General features: G+C 53.0%; 4 protein-coding genes across 8 annotated transcripts; 2 read left to right on the top strand and 2 right to left on the bottom strand.

Moving 5' to 3' along the window:
* Positions 1 to 122: 122 nt before the first annotated feature.
* Positions 123 to 4,785, bottom strand: Igflr1 (IGF like family receptor 1). Of its 3 annotated transcripts, XR_013342498.1 has the most exons (6): positions 4,463 to 4,785; positions 4,325 to 4,374; positions 4,157 to 4,255; positions 3,839 to 3,972; positions 3,628 to 3,723; positions 2,128 to 3,277 (listed from the first exon to the last, which is right to left on the bottom strand). XR_013342498.1 is itself a non-coding variant. In XM_077793374.1 (5 exons), exons 2-5 carry the CDS (start codon positions 2,124 to 2,126, stop codon positions 139 to 141), a joined length of 1,041 nt encoding a protein of 346 aa, XP_077649500.1. In that variant the 5' UTR covers positions 2,127 to 3,277; positions 3,628 to 3,824; the 3' UTR covers positions 123 to 138. The 3 variants fall into 3 exon arrangements, 2 of the variants coding, with proteins under 2 accessions (XP_077649500.1, XP_026235849.2); XM_077793374.1 differs by lacking the exons at positions 3,839 to 3,972; positions 4,157 to 4,255; positions 4,325 to 4,374; positions 4,463 to 4,785 and adding exons at positions 123 to 464; positions 546 to 912; positions 1,326 to 1,513 and having other exon boundaries at positions 1,967 to 3,277; positions 3,628 to 3,824; XM_026380064.2 differs by lacking the exons at positions 3,839 to 3,972; positions 4,157 to 4,255; positions 4,325 to 4,374; positions 4,463 to 4,785 and adding exons at positions 123 to 464; positions 546 to 912; positions 1,326 to 1,513 and having other exon boundaries at positions 1,967 to 2,204; positions 3,628 to 3,687.
* A 547-nt stretch (positions 4,786 to 5,332) lies between these two features.
* On the top strand, positions 5,333 to 6,629 carry Psenen (presenilin enhancer, gamma-secretase subunit). 2 transcript variants are annotated; one of them, XM_026380067.2, is made up of 4 exons: positions 5,333 to 5,462; positions 5,619 to 5,762; positions 6,098 to 6,202; positions 6,354 to 6,629. In XM_026380067.2, exons 2-4 carry the CDS (start codon positions 5,702 to 5,704, stop codon positions 6,491 to 6,493), a joined length of 306 nt encoding a protein of 101 aa, XP_026235852.1. In that variant the 5' UTR covers positions 5,333 to 5,462; positions 5,619 to 5,701; the 3' UTR covers positions 6,494 to 6,629. The 2 variants fall into 2 exon arrangements, with proteins under 2 accessions (XP_026235852.1, XP_026235851.1); XM_026380066.2 differs by having other exon boundaries at positions 5,376 to 5,484.
* A 1,100-nt stretch (positions 6,630 to 7,729) lies between these two features.
* On the top strand, positions 7,730 to 12,590 carry Lin37 (lin-37 DREAM MuvB core complex component). 2 transcript variants are annotated; one of them, XM_026380074.1, is made up of 9 exons: positions 7,730 to 8,024; positions 9,672 to 9,747; positions 9,942 to 9,992; positions 10,276 to 10,305; positions 10,385 to 10,470; positions 10,559 to 10,725; positions 11,794 to 11,876; positions 11,956 to 12,029; positions 12,103 to 12,590. In XM_026380074.1, the coding sequence occupies exons 1-9, from the start codon at positions 7,991 to 7,993 to the stop codon at positions 12,150 to 12,152; spliced, it is 651 nt and encodes a 216-aa protein (XP_026235859.1). In that variant the 5' UTR covers positions 7,730 to 7,990; the 3' UTR covers positions 12,153 to 12,590. The 2 variants fall into 2 exon arrangements, with proteins under 2 accessions (XP_026235859.1, XP_026235858.1); XM_026380073.1 differs by having other exon boundaries at positions 11,736 to 11,876.
* Hspb6 (heat shock protein family B (small) member 6) lies at positions 12,268 to 14,660 on the bottom strand. Its single transcript, XM_026380075.2, has 3 exons — positions 14,366 to 14,660; positions 13,346 to 13,468; positions 12,268 to 13,247 (listed from the first exon to the last, which is right to left on the bottom strand). The coding sequence occupies exons 1-3, from the start codon at positions 14,561 to 14,563 to the stop codon at positions 13,080 to 13,082; spliced, it is 489 nt and encodes a 162-aa protein (XP_026235860.1). The 5' UTR covers positions 14,564 to 14,660; the 3' UTR covers positions 12,268 to 13,079.
* Between the last annotated feature and the right edge of the window lie 92 nt (positions 14,661 to 14,752).

Genomic DNA, 14,752 nt, shown 5'->3' with positions numbered 1-14,752 from the left:
TAGGGAGGAGGTGGTGGCATGTTGGGTCTTCTTTGCCCAATTAGGATTATGCTTCAAGAAGTCCCCTTGATGAGGAACAGACAGCAAGTTGAATTCAAGATAAACTATTTTTGAGCAGTAGGCCTGGCAAATCCCAAATCAGCCAAGCTTGGACAGCACCCTTAGTGCATCTTCCCTTCCTATGTGGGCCAGGTGCACACTTAGCTGGCCCAGGGAGGCAGATGGCTCCCTTGCTACCACCATCTCAATCAGGGCCCGCAATGGTGAGCGACTGGGCCGCAGTGAATAGGCAAAGGTGGACCAAGTAGCAGGCAGCCCATATCTTGCAGCCAGGTGTCGAGTGGTGCCATAGGCCATATATCCAGCAGGCCCGGGCTCAGGATCCAACAGCACTATCAGTTCCTCCAGCACCTCCAGTTCATCCAGGAGGCGAGACAGGGGCTGTGACTCCAGACCTGGCAGACCTGGGAAATGGAAAGTAAAAGGGAGGGAGGGGCAGACTTCTAGGTCACCCCTCACCTGTATGTGTCCTGTTTCCAACTAACCTTTGCCTGAGAGTGGAAGCAGAGATACTGTCCCTGTGGTCCTTTTCTCCAGTGCCTCCGGGGCAGCCAGGAAAGGTGAGTGTAAGGAGAGGATGTAGGTGTTGGGGTCTCCACAAACCAAGCCAGGAGAGGGAAGGGAAATGGCTTTTCCCTTGCGGGGACAGTAGTATCTTTGTAGGAGGCGCAGGAGGATCACTGCAAAGATCAGGAGTAGGACCAGCAAGGAGATCAGTACCAAAGACAGAACAAAATTTGGCAGCGTGTTGGTGCTCTCAGTTGTCCATGAGAGACTGGAACTCACTGGTGAACTAGGGGCTCTGGTTTCTTGAGATGACATAGGGCAGAAGTCCTTGGAAGGGATGGGCTTCTGGGAATAAAGATTTGGGAATTAATAGGGAGTCCATGTGCCACGCCTGTCCCAACAGCTCAAGCCCCTCCCATCCTTATATCCTTCATGGGGCTACATCCACTGTTCCATCCTGTCCCCACTCCACTCACCCCACACTACCTTAACCCAGTCCGCCTTCCCCACATCCCATCAGGCACACCACTTTGAGGTACTGCTTGGCCCTTCTGTGGGGAGGAGACCTTGTCTTAACTGCTGAAGGCCCACTCCTGCCTCTAAACAAGCCTCACAGGCCTGCCCTACAGCCCTCACTCACCCCTTACTCGGCTTCCTATCCCCTCCCTGGGTCCAAGCCCTGCCCATCGACCCCCAAACCATGCCTCCCACCCCACCTTGAGCAAGCCCTGACCCAGACCCTGGAGGCCGCCCAGCACCTCTTTACAACGTTGTAAGGTTCTGCTTCCACGGCTTCCCACGGGAGTGGAGGCTGCGACCCCACTGCTGCAGGGACTACATTGCTCTGAGTTGTTGGGGTTGCAGTGTCCAGGAGGACACTTTCTGAACGGGTGCATTAAGAAATCGCCGAAGTCGTTGAGCCCGCAGTTTTCCACGAACTCGAAGTCTAGAGGGAATCAAACGCATGATCCTGAGCGGCTGAGCGAGCCCCCAAACCTCTGCTGTATTAACTTGTCTCCTTTGCCCCATCCCAGTAAGTCCCGCCCCTTCAGCACGCACCCAGCCTAACAGTGCCCGCCTTCGCCTTCTCTTCTTTTCACACTGATCCCGCCCCTTTCACTACTTTATATTGGCCTCTCCCCTTTTTCCTCCACCCACTCTGCACCAGGCACTGCCCATACCCGAATTCACCCACAAAAAGGCCAACCTTTCCACACAACCGCTAGCCCCCACCCCACCCCCCACCCCGCCACTAGCGGGCCCCATCTCTGTCCTCCACATAGGCTCTGCCGGCCGGCCTTGTCTTACCTGCTGAAGGCCCACGCCTGCCTCTAAACAAGCCTCACAGGCCTGCGCTACAGCCCTCACACACCCCTTCCGCGGCTTCCTACCACCTCACCTGGGCAGGGAGGCGGCCCGAAGCGCTCTAAGCACCTGCTGCAGCACTTTCTGTCAGGGTTCCAGTACTCCAGGTGGCCGCAGTACTGGGAGGCTTCCGGCTGTGGTAAGGCCTGAGCCATAAGCAGCAAGGCGACACGGAGGAAGCGTCCGGTCCCCATCTGGGCAGGTCCTACACACCGCAGGCTGTGGCCACAAGACTTCCGACCACAGCTCTTCTGCTATACTTTCCAGAAATCCTGGGGGAAGAAGGAAGTAGGAGAATTCCTTGCGGGGAAGGAATTCCATGGCTTCTTTGGAAGTGGGAACCTAACCCCCACCAGAGGCCCCAGGCCAACTCCTCGTCCATTATCAGGACCCAAGGGGCCTCAAGATGGCTAAGGAGAACTCTGGATCTGGTATCCACCCTCCCTTTTCCATAGCACCTGGCTGCTGTGGAGAATATTATGTTATTAGAAGCGCTTGGAGCCAGCCAGGCCATGGTGGCCTGTAGGCCTGTTACTCAGAAGTTGCCGAGGGAGGACTGCTAGAGCCCAGGAGTTGGGAGATCAGCCTGAGCAAAATAGCAAGACCCTGTCTTGAAGGAAGGAAGGAAAATTACTTAGAAAAGTAAACCCCTTAGAACAGCACCTGGCATATACCAAATTCACTTCAAGTGTTAAGTATTACCACCATCTCAAGAGTGGTGGTCTTCAAGAACCCAGCCCTAACTCACTAGAGACTCCCACTGAACTACCAACCACCTCTCCCCTCCTGACCTAATCTCTTCCATGTTAGGAATCCTCCAACCTGCCATAAACAGATACCTCCCCCTTGAGGATGTCTCAAATGGAGAAGCTGAGGTTTCCAGGACAAAGGTATCCCCACCCCACCAGTACAGACCTGAGCCCAAGCCTCTCTCACATTAGTAGTTCGAAGTGCTTCTGCTGAGCGTGTGGCTGGAAGCCAGCAGTTTTCTTTCTCTCTCTCTCTCTCTCTCTCTCTCTCTCTCTCTCTCTCTCTCTCTTTTATCGGAAGTGTGGAAGGAAACTGCAAACCACAGATGACGCTCTAAACCCTCAGTGTGGAACTTTATTAGGTGAGGCACAGTAGAGAAAATCCTTGTTATAAAGATTACTTAATGGACTTCTGGAGCCTGGGGAAGATGGGGCTAGAGTGAAGGGGAGTTTGAGGGGTCCTTGCCAGAAACATCTGTGACTGTCAGGGGTGAAGGGCAAGGGAGCCAGTCTTAGAAGTGGTATGCCGGTGGTCTGGGAAATGGTGACAGTTCCTTTCTCAGGGATGGTGGCCAGTATGGGACCTCAGGGGTGATCTGGGGATAGGAAGGGAGAGAACTGGGTTACAGCCATTGGGAGTGGTGCAAAGATCCCCCACGCCTCTCTGCTCTGGGATGGGCAGGGTGGTCATTAATATAACTAGTGTTTCACAAGGTGGTTTCAGGAAAGGGCACTCAGGGATCAATCTCAGGGCTGGAGATCTAGGCTGGTCTTGGATTTGAGGTTCAAGCTGGTTTGGGGATTGAGACTGAGGTACTAGTTTTCAGATAGAGCTCACGACTATTCTTAGGGTACAAGAGTCTTGGGACACTGACTGAGATTTAGGATTAGGCTCATCTCAGGGTCCTTAGCTATAAGAAATCTTGACAGACTGGTCCCGAGTTACCTGTGCCTAGGTCACCGCCCATAGAGCTGCCGCCTGAGGTTCCATGATATGGGTCACAGGTGCATGAAGTTGCAAAAGCCACCTGGGGTACATTCCCTGAGTAGAGGATAGATGGATATAGGAAACTTTCCTCACTGGGTGTGTTTGAGCCTTCCAGCACACACTCAAGAGTCTGGGACTCTGACTCTGTCCCACCCTTAAACTACCATACCCCATTTCATACTGCTGACAGCATGACTCCTGAAAGTCGGTGACAGGAGACAGCTCAGCATGCACAGCCTGACCGTTGAACCAGAGGTTATTGAATTCAGCCACTGCCCCCTCTGCATCTTCATCCTGCCAAAACTGGAGAAAGTGGGTGGCTGTCAGCAGCAGAACTTGTGATCTTCAGGGAACTAGATAGTAGCTCTGAGGCTAGACAGGATTTAACTTAGTAATGGACCTCAAACTGTGAAGTTTCAGTGATGGTCACCAGGCATTGAAATGCTTCCATTTCAGGGCTGGGGAAAGGGGGGCTGGCAGCAAGCACCTTGACATAGACATTGTCCACGAGGTGGTCCCCCAGGCTGTCACACACATTCATCTCTTCAATCTCCCCATACTTCTCCTGCAGTTCTGTGAACACTTCCTGCAGAAGACAAGGAGAAACTCAGTTAAGCTGGCAGAGGAAACCCAACCTACCCGTGCTGACTCTCACCTCAAAGAAGTTATCATAGTGTTCCTGCACCTCTACATCGCTCATGTGACCTGGAGGTGGGGAGCAGGGTGAAATCAGGAGACGTCCTTCCTGCAAGGCTGTCTGCCCTGCTCCTGTCCTGTCTAGTCCCTTACTCACAATGAGATCCATCTGCGGTTGGGGCGGTGTTCTGTGATTCCGATATAGGTTGAGCAGCACTATGGTCTGAACAGAATTTAAAGGGGGCGGGACCTGAGCTCGGAGGGCAGAGCTTCATGCAGAGAGGGAAGTACCCAAGTTTGGGAGTGGAACCCTGCACCAGAGAAGAACTCTAAGCATCATCAGTGCATCAGCGGTGCTTGCCACTTAGAAAGAGGTGGGGGAGGACCTAGAGACAATAGACGGCCCAGCGGCACAGTCTGTCATAGGGGGGTGTGGCCAAGCCTCAGGGAGGGGGCGTTGAAAGCAAAGGGGAGGAACTTGCAGAGAGGGCCTACCAGAAAACAGCCGGGCGGTAGGCTGGACCTTAGAAATACGGAAAAGGTGGGACCTAGTGATGATGGACAGCGGAAGGGGAAGAGCCTGAAGGTAGTAGCCAGGCGGGATCCGAGTTCGGACTCATCTGGCTGAAAGTCGGCTTATTGTGAAGCCGGCCCCGATCTTGAAGTAAAAAGAGCAGTTAACCCTGGAAGAGGTGCAAAGACAGTGGTGAATTAGGGGCCGGGAAGGTCGGACACCCCAGAAACACCGTCCCCAACCGTCCGGCTACCAAGGACCAAAGCCCTAGCCCCCAATTCTCGAGAGGACACTCCCCGCGCCTGTTCTCACTTGTCCTTCTCAGTCCCGAATATCGAAACTAAATATTCAGCCATTTTCACTCGAACCCTCTAGCTTGCCCGATCCTTACGTCACTTCCGGTACTTAGGAGCGTTGGGAAGTGTAGTTCGTCTCTGCCTCCGCACGCTTATCACGCGCTCAGACTCCCTAGTGCGCTTGCGCATTGGAGGTCCGCGCCCCCCTTTCACAAACACCGCCGGGAGGTTCCTGAATGCGCATGCGTACAGCGTTGCCTCTCCAAAAAGAAAGAACTACAAACTCCAGCGAAACCTGCGGCACCTCTCGCAAACGTCCGTAGTTGAAAATACCAAAGGCATCCAAGGTAAAGGAAATAAACTCCACTGGTGAGTTTTGAGTCGCTTCGCGAACCCCAATAAATATAAAGAGCTTCGTTCACTCGTCCTGCTTGCTAATGGGAGCTGTGTGCCCTTCTTTCATCAAACCCACATCTGCATTTGTCTCTGATTTGTCGTAATAGGGGCGTGGCTGTTCGTGATCTCTGCATCTGTTACTTGGGTCTTGCCCCGCAGACCCTTAAGAGGACCCGGGTCTAGCGCAAATATGAACTTGGAGCGGGTGTCCAATGAGGAGAAGTTGAACCTGTGCCGGAAGTACTACTTGGGTAAGGGCCAATCCCTGAGGGTCTCGGGAGAAAAGAGGGGACTGAATTAGAGCGCTTGGGGGATAGAGGGCCTAGGGGTTTGGATTCGTGGGTCCCTAGGGGTAAAGCAGCTGGAAACTCCGACTCCTGGATCTGAGAGAAGGGAGGGTCCTGAGGAAGGAGGAAGTTGAGATCTCATCCTATAAGAAGTTGAAGAATCAGATTCCTGGAACCCAGGGAGGAGCCAGGATCCCTGAGCCCCTGACAGCAGCAATCTCCCGTTGAACTAGATCTTCTGTGTGGGCTTTGGTAGAGATCCTTATTGCTTTATAACCCAGTGTGGATTATCTTCCTAGGTGGGTTCGCGTTCCTGCCTTTTCTGTGGTTGGTCAACATCTTCTGGTTTTTCCGAGAGGCGTTCCTCGCCCCAGCCTACACAGAGCAGAGCCAAATCAAAGGCTGTAAGTCTAGGGCACAGAAGAAAGGGGAAGTGGGGGTGGGGGGTGGATGCTCCAGAATTCGGGGATCTGTGAAAGAGAAGAGAGGGATGGTCAGAGTGAGTCCAAAGAGCATCTGGAGGCCAACCCTCCTCATTCCTGTTCCCCATTATAGATGTCTGGCGCTCAGCTGTGGGCTTCCTCTTCTGGGTGATTGTGCTCACCACCTGGATCACCATCTTCCAGATCTACCGGCCCCGCTGGGGTGCCCTTGGAGACTACCTCTCCTTTACTATACCCTTGGGCACCCCCTGACAACTTCTCCACAGCCTGGGGACCTGATTTCTCCCTGGATGGGCTCCTCTGTTTTAGGTTCACTTTCAAGCCCCAAAGACATGTGTCCATCACCTGTCATCTCTGTTGACATCCCCAATAAATAACCCTAACTTTTGATATTGACTTCCTGAGATCTTTGGACGTTGAAGCATAAAATGATCATTAACATTCAAAAACATTTAGTGAGTGCTTACTTTGTATCAGGTTTAGTGCTTCACACATTATATGCATTTTTTTCCCCCACTAAAAACTAATAACCCTCTGGAATAGTAACTTTCCTGTTCATGAACCCTATTTTACAGATGAGGAGCCAAGAAACAAATAACATGCCCACTTCTAGAGGGTGCTATCCTGTAATGGTGGTTGTGAATTCAAAAACATGACTTTCTGGGCAGAGGATGTGGCCCAGTGGTAGAGCATAAGCCTAGAGTGCATGAGGACCTGAGTTTGATTCTTGGCATCACAAAACTAAACAAAAATATGAATTTCCTACTCTGGGCCCCAATATTCTCATTAGAATACAAATCAGGATGCTACCTCCTAGGAGTTTATCTAGGCCAAGACATGTGCTAAGTGGAAATTTTTCATTCTCTGAAGGAAGTGTTGTCTGCAGCAACAGAGGTGTTCAAGATCTTTCTCAACAGAAGTCTTCTTTGAACTTCCTATTTAAAATTTAAATTCCTGTCTTGCTCCCTGTTACCATTTCAAGCTATATTCTTTCTCTTATCATCAATCATTTGGAATATGTTATCTTATTATTGCCTATCTTCCATCCTCCAAAAGATAAGCTCCATTAGGGCAAGGATTTTTGTTCACTGCAATTTCCCCAGTGCCTAATTATTTGCTAAATGAATGAGATTGTACCTGAAATTAACATGTAGCTGGGCATCTAACTAGTGCTCCAGAAGAGGAGGCCACTCTAATTTAAGACTAGTCTCCCTTTTAGGAACCAGAGGGACTCCTACGGTTAGTTAAACCCTGTAAATAGGTAAATCGGTGTTCCCCAAACCTAAAACTACAACTCCCCAAAAGCCTTGCGATGCCGGAGCTTTTGTTTCCCACTGCGCCTCGCTCTGGCGAGGGCGGCGTTACAGATTGAGTCACGGGAGCTAGGACTACACCTCCCAGGAAGCACCCCGGGTTGTCGTTGGTTTGTTTCCGGAAGCGGCAGCCCAAAAGGTGGGACCTAAGGCTGGGAGCCGTGGGGGCGGCAGCTGTCAATTGGCCAGCGAACGAAATTGACGACTTGGCTGACTAATGGGAACAAGAGACTGTGGAAGGGGCCCACCCACAGAAGGGGAAGAAGGGAGGCGGCGGCCACTGCTGCAGTCGCGGCTGGACACTGCTCAAGCTGGAGGGCCTTCCGTACACGGAGCTTACCTTTGACCTCTCCCCGCTCGCCTCTTGCCTTGATTTGTGACACTAGGCACTTTTGGGTTTTTTGTGACCCAGCTAGCCAGACTCCGAAGCCAAACCATGTTCCCGGTGAAGGTGAAAGTGGAGAAATCAGGTGAGAACCCAGAGATCGGGGGGGGCCTGAAAAGGGAGCACTGTGCTGTTCAGGGTATTGGAGGTCTGCTAGGCAGGAGTATCGCGAAAAGGCGGCTAGGTGACTTCTGCTTGCAGCCCATCTGACAATCGCGATATCAGGCATCGATCATTCCATCCCCGTCTGTGCTGACAGTAGCTTTGAGATTGAATGGTGGTGGTTCAGACAGCTGGTTTGGTAAGAGGAGGGGATTTTCAGCCGGTAACTGAGAAGGGCCCTTTTCTTGCCCCCACCTCAGTTTCTCCGATTCCATCAGTGGTCATGTGTCAGGCGTTGTGCTGTGAATTTGAAAAATAAGGACTCTTAACCCTCACGGTCACTATATTCCAATAATCCTAGGAATAAGGAAGTGCATTGGATAGGGAAACAAGCTCAGACAGAAGAAGTCATTTTGGATTGGGGCAGAGCTGATGGGAATCCAAGACTGGCCTGGTAAAACCAGTGGGGAGGCAAAGAATTCAAACAAAAATATAATAGTCGAATGACATCCGGTGAATATTATTAAATATAGAAGACAGGAGCTGAGTTTGGTGGTGTAGTTCTTATCCTGTGGAGGATAAGAGAATCACTTGAGCCTGGGAGTTCTGGGCCTGCCTGGGCGATATAGCAAGACTTTGCCTTTTAAATCTTAAAGAGAGAAGTTAAGGAGATCAGGAGTGGGAGTGAGGCAAGGCACAGCAGAATGCTATGAAAATGATATTAGAGGGAACTGCCAAACAAAGGAAGTAGTTTTGAAGAAGGCCCGAAAAAGGCCCAGAAATAGAAGCCTTACCTGGTGAGTTGGGGGGACAGTAGGGAGGCCAAGGAGGCTGAAGCAGAGTGAGGTAGAGAGGAGGTTGAAGCAAAGAGGTGTTCAGGGTTGACAGATCTTGTGGGCCCAGGTGAGGACTTAGGCTTTTGCTTTGAGAGAAATAAGGATCCAAGAGAGGGTTTTGAACTCAAGTGGCTTAATAAAGGACCTTCCCAATGCCAAAAAAATATTCAGACCCCTTAGGGGTCTGAACACAAATGATGGTAGGGGCTAGAGATAGACCTGTGAACTCCAGACTGAGTGAAGACTCCACCCTCTGGGGGGCGCTGTGGAGTCCTGGAGGATTCTAAGCTGGGGAAAATCAGGGTCTTGTTTTTGATTTTGATTTTGGAAGTTCCCCTGGCTACCTTGAGATACTGAGGTTAGGATCCCAAGGAAAAGAGAAGACAGGACCAGGATGGGCAGGATAGAAAGGGTGAAGGAGGGAAGACACTCAGGAGGCCAAGTGGTCAAGCCATGGGGTAGAGGGCTGAGGCCAGTGTAGGGCCTGGTGCATAAAAAGCACAGGGGATGTCCAAGGGGAGGTGTCTAAGTTGTAGGATCTACAAGTTGGGATTCAGGAGAGAAGCCAAGACTGGGAAAGAGATGTGAACATGATGCAAGGCTCTTTGCTACAGTCTCAGCAGCCCCAACCCCCATCTTCAAACTGTCTGTCCTCTAAGGGATGTTGGGAATCCCTGTATCTCTCAGTCTCTGCCGGCTGTACCCTTTTAGCATGCCTGGACCAGGCAATAGTATTGGCCTTGGTGGAGATATACATACAGAGGTGACTTCTGCTTGGTACCCTTTGCCCCCAGAGTTGGAGATGGCCAAAGCCCGGAACCAACTGGATGCTGTTCTGCAGTGTCTGCTGGAGAAGAGTCACTTGGACAGGTTGGAACCTGGTCCAGGGTGGGATCATGGGGCTGGAGCTCTGGCAAATTGAAACTCCTGATCCTGGGTGGATCTGGGTGGGACCCCAGAGGCTAATTTTGGGAGAAAGGTGTCTCATGGGGAAGCCACTTGATGCAGTCACACACACACCAGGCCCTGGGAACCCTGAGCCAATAGTTCTCTTCTGCTACTAGGGAGCGGCTGGATGAGGAAGCTGGGAAAACCCCCTCAGACACCCACAACAAGTAAGCTGTTTTATAGGATCTGGATCCGAGAATGTGGTGGGTAACTCCTTTCCTCATCTAGTCCCTGGCCACTCTGCCTGCGCTTTCTCTGATACACTCCTAACCACACTACATATACAAAAACTGTGACAGAAGCAGTTTAGGTCCCCTCATGGTTGGCATCTAGAACCCCACGGTATGAGTGGGACACAAGACTCAAGGGGTCCCAGGGTGCCCTTTCAGGGGGTTTGGAGCAGGCATTTGTTTGAAGGTCAGCCTGCTAATGCCCTGTCTTTCCCCACAGAGATTGCTCCATCGCAGCCACTGGCAAAAGGTAAGGTGGCAGGGGCCCCAGCCAGTGGATGTGGTTTCCAGCCCTCACCCCTGTCTTGACACTTCCCTTCCTCACACAGGCCATCTGCCCGCTTCCCCCACCAGCGGAGGAAGAAGAGGAGGGAGATGGATGATGGGCTAGCTGAGGGAGGGCCTCAGCGATCCAGTGAGTAGGCAACCCCTAGAGGGTGGGTGGGCAGGGAGCCAGGGGCTACATAAGGATGCTTACTTACCTCCCACCCCCACCACCCCAGACACATATGTGATCAAGCTGTTTGACCGGAGTGTGGACTTGGCCCAGTTCAGTGAGAATACACCGTTGTACCCAATCTGCCGAGCCTGGATGCGCAACAGCCCCTCAGTGCGCGAGCGTGAACACTCACCCAGCTCACCACTGCCCCCACTGCCCGAAGATGAGGAGGTGGGATGGATGGTGGGCCCCAGCCCAGCAGCCAGGGAGGGCAGTGGGTAGACAGGCTCAAGGGACCCTCCCCTTAAGCTAGTGGTTGTCAAGTATAGGTCCCTAAGTCTCCCAAATGAATGTTGGACCAGGTGAGGCACACAGATGTACATACTCAGGCTAGGGGTATGGACAGAGGTCCCCTGAGGCAGGCAGACATGGCAATGTGGCCTTAGGGGAGAGGCAACAGGGCTCCCTCGGTCCAAGACATGACCTCCATTATTGGGTTCCCAAGGGCTAAAGGGCTGAACAGGGATCCTTAGTACAGATAGGTGAGGCTACTAGGTATAGCATGGACCCTCCTGGCTATGGAGGGATAGATGGGGATCTGTTAGTCATCTGGCCTGAGAGGGTAGACAGGGGTCCCCAGGACATACATATGACCCTTTGAACTATTAAGATACAAGCAGAGCCGGGCATGGTGCACACGCTTGTAATCCCAGCAGCTCAGGAGGCTGAGGCAGGAGGATTGCGAGTTCAAAGCCAGCCTCAGCAACTTAGAGAGGTCCTAAGTAACTCAGTGAGACCTTGTCTCTAAATAAAATACAAAAAAAAAAAAAAAAAAGGCTGGGGTGTGGCTCAGTGGTTGAGCACTCTGGATTCACTCCCTAGTACAAAAAAAAAAAAAAAAAGATCAGAGCAGACCACAGGTAATGGTGGAAGAGGGTTCCTAGGTGACACAGACGTGACCTCCCACCCCAGGATGACAGGTATAGATGGGGTTTCCTGGGCTGGGCAAGGGTAGACAAGGGTTCTTAAGCTGACAGGAGAAGACAGGTATCCCTGGAGCAGACAGAGCTGACTTCCAGGCTGTTTAAGGTATCTGTCCTTCAGATATGAGTCCTCCAAGTATAGATTTCCCAGTGAGCCCCTTAAGTCTATTGTCTGGGAAAGTCAAGAAGGATAAAATGTGTACTCCCAGCCCTTTACTCTGATTCTCTTGGGCCTGGTATGGGGTATTGTATCTCTAGGGTTCAGAGGTCGCCAACAGCAAAAGTCGTGATGTGTACAAGCTGCCTCCACCTACAGCCCCTGGGCCACCTGGAGATGCCTGCAGATCACGCATTCCATCCCCACTGCAGCCTGAGACCCAGGGCACACCCGATGATGAGGTGGGTATAGGAGGCTGGCCTGAGGCTGTGGGTCATGTTGTGGGGCTCCAGTATGTACACCTGATCTCTATCCACACAGCCCTCTGAGCCGGAACCTTCACCCTCCACACTCATCTATCGTAACATGCAGCGCTGGAAACGCATCCGCCAGAGGTGAGGTTCCCCCAGTTGGCTTCCCCCCATGACCTCTTTTTCCATTTACTGAATCCTCGCTCTACCTCACCAGGTGGAAGGAGGCATCCCATCGGAATCAGCTTCGTTATTCAGAAAGCATGAAGATCCTCCGGGAGATGTACGATCGACAGTGACATTCCCAGCTCCTCCAATAAATATCCCCCAACCGTACACTAGCGTGTGTTCCAGCCGTTTCTTCCCAGTCCAAACAAAGCAGTTGACAGTGCTGTAGCACATTTATTGGGGAGTGAGCCTAGGAAAGAATGGGGGCATGGGGTGACGGGTCATTTGGTAAGGGAATGAAAGAGTGGCCACTTGGTTGGATCCTGGAGGATGAGGTGTGGAGGGTGGACTGGAGGTCAAGACAAAGGGACTGGAGAGTTATAGTTAACTGAGGAGGGGGCCCGACACATCTTTGTCTGGGGAGGTTGGGGGGCAACCTATACAGTTTTGAGTTTGCAGGTCCTAGTTGGCCTGGGATAGGTGTCCCAAAGTTTGGGAATCAGAAAAGAGCTCAAGAGTCTGGGTGGCTGGATGAGGTTTCAAGTCAAAAAATGGGGTGGGGACACTGGAGTATCTGCTTTTAGGAAAAGATCCAGAGTATTGGGGCATAGCCCTAGACTGGAGTGGGAGGTTTGCAGTCTGGGCCGTTTGGGGAGGGGTTATGCCTGACCAAGCAGGGCTACATACATCATAATCCGGTGTCAGAGTGTGTATGTGGATAAAAAAATTTTTCATCAGTTAGAGGGAAGTACAGGAGGGAATCTTGAGGGGATATAAGACAAGAAAGTGGAGTCATTGCTAATGGAGTCTAGGCTGGGATCTAAAAGCTGGACGGGGGGTGTCATTGGAAGGGTCAAGGCTATTAAGGTTGGGTCTAGGGTGAAGGGGTCAGGACGGAATCTTGATTTGGATGGAGGGACTGTCTTGGCGCTGGGACTTCTGGCTGGGCGGAGTCAGATCGGCTTTAAGAAAAGGAACCTAAAGCGGCACCCCTCGCAACCACGGGGTTCAGGCGTGCCTGCACCTCTATTTGGCGGCAGGCGGTGGCGGCAGAGGGGCCTGGGACGACGCAGGTGCAGCCTGGATGGAGAGGACGCCCTCAGGGGACAGAGCCGAGGTCACGGCGGCAGGATCCACGCCCGGTGGCAAGCGGTAACGACGGTGGAACTCGCGAGCGATGAATCCGTGCTCGTCCTAGAGGGCAGAGAGGCTTCAGCTGGCCCGCCCCTTCCCGCAGGCGCCCCACCCCTCGCGCCTGCGCACGCCTTCCGCTCCAACCCGCCCGCGCTCACCGGGCGCTCTTCATGGCGCGCATGCACCTCCACGTGTTCGCCCACCACCTTGACAGCAATTTCCTCAGGCGAGAAGTGCTTCACATCCAGCAGCACCGAAAAATGACCGGGGTCTGTCGGCACCTGCGAACAGCGGGCGCGGGGCCGGGCGGGACTGTCATCAGAAGGGGCCGGGATCCCCAGACCCGGCGAGGCCCCACCCCTGTCGGCTCCATAACTACAGCTGACTCTGGGAAGTCCAGTTCCCTAATGAGAGTCAGTGAGGACCTCGTAACCCACTATAACGGGTATCCTCCCATCCCCTCTAATCACTGGATTCCCCTCACACAGAGAGTGATAAGGTTCCCTTTTCCTGCAAGGTCAGGTCGGAAGCCATCCTAAGGCGAGAAAGCCTGTCCCTTCCCCCAGTGTCAAACTCCATAGTCACTCTGCCCCCGCCCCAGCAGTCCTAACTCTCCACCCCGGCCAGAAATTGTCAAGATGCCTCTAACCACAAGTTTCCAGAATCCTTCTAAGCCCTCCAACTCGGGTCACCTAACCTCCTGCGCTCTCAGCAGTTTCTGGTACCCTTCCCCTGCTTCAGTGGCCAAGATGCCCTTCATCAAATCACAGGATCCTTTCTCTCCTTTACCTCTCCAGGAGACATCCGGGGAAGCACACACATCCTCCAAACTAACAACAACAAAACTAACAACCCTGCAACCATTCAAGAATCACTGCCTGCCCTTTCCCCCAGATTCCCTGGGTCACCGGCATCCTTCAGAGCCAAGACTCCCCTCCGAGTGACCCAGCCCTTCCACTCCCCTTAGAACTACGAGTCAATCCCCCCACCCCTGCCCCTTCTGAGTGATGGGGATCTCGAACTCTTTTCAGCAACCCGATTCCAAACTGAGGGAACTCCAGAAACCCTGGGTGGTCGCACTCTCCACTATGCTCAAAGTCATCCCAGCACCCCCTCGGAGTGACCCAGACCTCTGGCTTTGAAAGTGGCCGAGTTGCCCCCTCCCCCGTGCCTGGCACCTGGGCGGTGGGCAGCGCCACGCTGGGGGCGCGCAGGTAGTAAGGGGCGAATGCAGCAGGACAGAGCGCAGCCAGCTCCGCCTCCAGCAGCCCCTCGCCGAAACGCTGGTCAAAGAGGCGTCCGGGAGTGGAAATTCCCGGCAAGGGGGCCGAAGCGCGACGTAGCCAAGACGGCTGCACAGGCACCGGGATTTCCATCCTGTTCCTCCACCGCCGCCCTGGATCCCGCAGTGCCCCTGCATGCACAGGCGCTGATTTATAGTGCGTCTTGTGCCGGCCCCTCCGCGGGCCTCTCGGGGACACTGGGACCGTGGCCAGATTCGGCCATTAGGAGCCTTATTTAGAAACCCCAATAATGACTTGGCTATTTATTAAGCGCCTGCTGGA

Source organism: Urocitellus parryii, chromosome 15 (genome assembly GCF_045843805.1).
Source record: "Urocitellus parryii isolate mUroPar1 chromosome 15, mUroPar1.hap1, whole genome shotgun sequence".
Lineage (NCBI taxonomy): Eukaryota > Metazoa > Chordata > Mammalia > Rodentia > Sciuridae > Urocitellus > Urocitellus parryii.
This window is presented reverse-complemented; position numbering and strand designations above follow the sequence as displayed.